Here is a 2,500-nt window from a genome sequence, read left to right as displayed (position 1 = left end):
TTTCGGTCTGACGAGAGATTTAAAAAAAACACAAGAAAAATGACATTCATGTTTGTCTGTGTGCGGGTTTTTACTGTATGGTCGCCTAGCTAGCGGCCTAGGCCTAACTAGTATGAATGTGGCCAACTTAGCCCCAACTTAGCCCCAACTTAGCCCCAACTTAGACCCAACTTAGACCCAACTTAGCCCCAGAAACAACCTTCAACTGCTGTTATTACTCTTCATGACTTGTGACGTTCAAGGTTTCGTCGTCCAGAAACAAGGTTTTTGCCACGTCGTGTTACGTTGCAGACACATAATCACTAAGTCTAGCTCCAGTGTTACTGTGACGGTACTATAATGGTACTATAATGTTCCTATAATATTACTGTGATGGTACTATAATGGTACTATAATGTTCCTATAATGTTCCTATACTGTTCCTATAATGTTCCTGTAACAGAAGGACTGCGGAGGAGGAAGCAGGTTTCATCGACACGGTCAGTGATCTGTCACTCGTCGCCGTTCTGAAGCCATAAACGTTGAAAAACCGTCAACTAAACATGGATTTCTAAAAGGAATAGTTGAAGAGGAGCCAGGCTGACTTACCGGAGTGGTGTCGGGGACTGATCGGTGTGAAGGAAGGCTGAGAGGACGGTCGGTCTGGTCGGTGTGTCGGTCTGAAGGCCACGTCGGTCTAACCGGAGGATGACGTCCGCTTGGTCGACACGCGCATGCGCGCAGGGTAACCCGGAAGTAGTCCCTTGCTCTACGTAGCAACATTTTGAAGATGAACTCCGTGTTCAGATCGCTGACTGATACAGAGACATGTCTTCAGATCACTGACTGATACAGAGACATGTGTTCAAATCACTGACTGATACAGAGACATGTCTTCAGATCGCTGACTGATACAGAGACATGTCTTCAGATCACTGACTGATACAGAGACATGTGTTCAAATCACTGACTGATACAGAGACATGTCTTCAGATCGCTGACTGATACAGAGACGTGTCTTCAGATCGCTGACTGATACAGAGACGTGTGTTCAGATCACTGACTGATACAGAGACATGTCTTCAGATCGCTGACTGATACAGAGACGTGTCTTCAGATCGCTGACTGATACAGAGACATGTCTTCAGATCGCTGACTGATACAGAGACATGTCTTCAGTTGTCTTTGTACAATATATATCCCGACTGTTCACAGCAGAAGTTGTGAACAGTCGGGACATCGTTTATTATGACCCTAAACCATGTCAAACAGAACACACAGGTATGAACAAAGAGAGCAGCAGTTCTAGAAATGAACCTCAACGAAATAAAAATACGTAACTGAAAACCTTCTCAACAACATGTAGATCCATCTCCTGTGTATGGAAATCTATCTCAAATCATTCATTCATTCATTCTGACATTAGTCTCCGACGTGGACACAACCCAACACCAGCAGATGGCAGCAAAGAACCATTCCGCCATAGAGTTGACCGGATCGTACCAGAACTTTACCGTAACCACATAACCACTGGTAACGCTGTTCACCATCCACGGACCGCGGTCTTTAGTAAACACGTCGTCCAGGTCATGTATGAGTCTTTGTTCACATGATAATAACAATATCCAGCATCTACATGATGATAATAATGAGGATGATGATGGTGATGAGGATGATGGTGATGAGGATGATGGTGATGAGGATGATGATCAGTCCCATGTTATCCCGAGCATTTGGCAGCTGAGTTCCCACAGCTTCTGGGCCATGACATCATCCATGGCAGCCCTGCTACAGCTGGAAGGCCTGCAGTCACTGGGGGTATACATAGAGAGACAGATAAAAAGATAGATAGAAAGAGAGAGAGAGAGAGAGAGAGAGAGAGACAGATAAAAAGATAGATAGATAGATAGAGAGAGAGAGAGAGAGAGAGAGAGAGCGATGGACAGACGGACAGACAGGCAGACAGACAGACAGACAGACAGGCAGGCAGGCAGGCAGACAGACAGACAGACAGACAGACAGACAGACAGACACACAGTCAGCTCACCAGTAATACCCCCCACTCTCCATCTCCAGGTCAGGCTCCACAGCACAGTAAATAGAGGTCTGGGCTCCCTGGACCACCGTCTTGGTGAAGGGGCGGACGATCTTCCAGGAGATCAGCAGGGCCAAGTTCATGTGTCTCTTCAGCTCCGTACGCACAATCCCTGGGTGGACCGCATACACAGTCACCCCTGTGCCTGGTGGAGGAGTCAGGGTTTAAACAAGACACGTTTTATTTGAAGTCCATCAAAGAGCCTCAATCCACTTCACAGAAAGAATAGAACCACTCTTTAGGTGGCATCACAGGTTACCTTGAATCATTCTGACTCCAACCAACCCTAGTTCTAAACCATAACCCTCGTTCTAAACCTAACCCTAGCCCTAGCCTTAAGCCTACCCCTAACCCTAGCACTAACCCTAGCCCGAGCCCTAACCCTAGCACTAACCCTAGCCCGAGCCCTAGCCCTAGCCCTAACCC

At 46.9% G+C, this 2,500-nt stretch overlaps 2 protein-coding genes across 2 annotated transcripts in view; both read right to left on the bottom strand.

Annotated features, from left to right (window-relative positions):
- Positions 1–711, bottom strand: part of LOC310822088 (protein transport protein Sec61 subunit gamma-like) — a gene marked incomplete at its 3' end in the record, with an annotated part of 1,785 nt that extends 1,074 nt beyond the window's left edge. Inside the window, exons 1-2 of the mRNA XM_083694381.1 lie at positions 589–711; positions 1–7 (exon numbers count right to left, since the gene is read on the bottom strand). The exon at positions 1–7 is cut by the window's left edge and continues 107 nt beyond it. The remainder of the gene's footprint in view (positions 8–588) is intronic.
- A 977-nt stretch (positions 712–1,688) lies between these two features.
- The window catches only part of LOC310822005 (retinol dehydrogenase 12-like), a gene marked incomplete at both ends in the record, with an annotated part of 3,486 nt that continues 2,674 nt past the window's right edge, over positions 1,689–2,500 (bottom strand). Inside the window, 2 exons of the mRNA XM_083694294.1 lie at positions 1,689–1,791; positions 2,027–2,219. Coding sequence (XP_083550420.1) covers positions 1,689–1,791; positions 2,027–2,219 — 296 coding nt within the window. The remainder of the gene's footprint in view (positions 1,792–2,026; positions 2,220–2,500) is intronic.

The sequence above is a fragment of the Argentina silus genome (genome assembly GCF_951799395.1).
Source record: "Argentina silus genome assembly, chromosome: 22".
Lineage (NCBI taxonomy): Eukaryota > Metazoa > Chordata > Actinopteri > Argentiniformes > Argentinidae > Argentina > Argentina silus.
The sequence above is the reverse complement of the archived record's forward strand: the minus strand, read 5'-3'. Positions and strand labels throughout refer to the sequence as shown.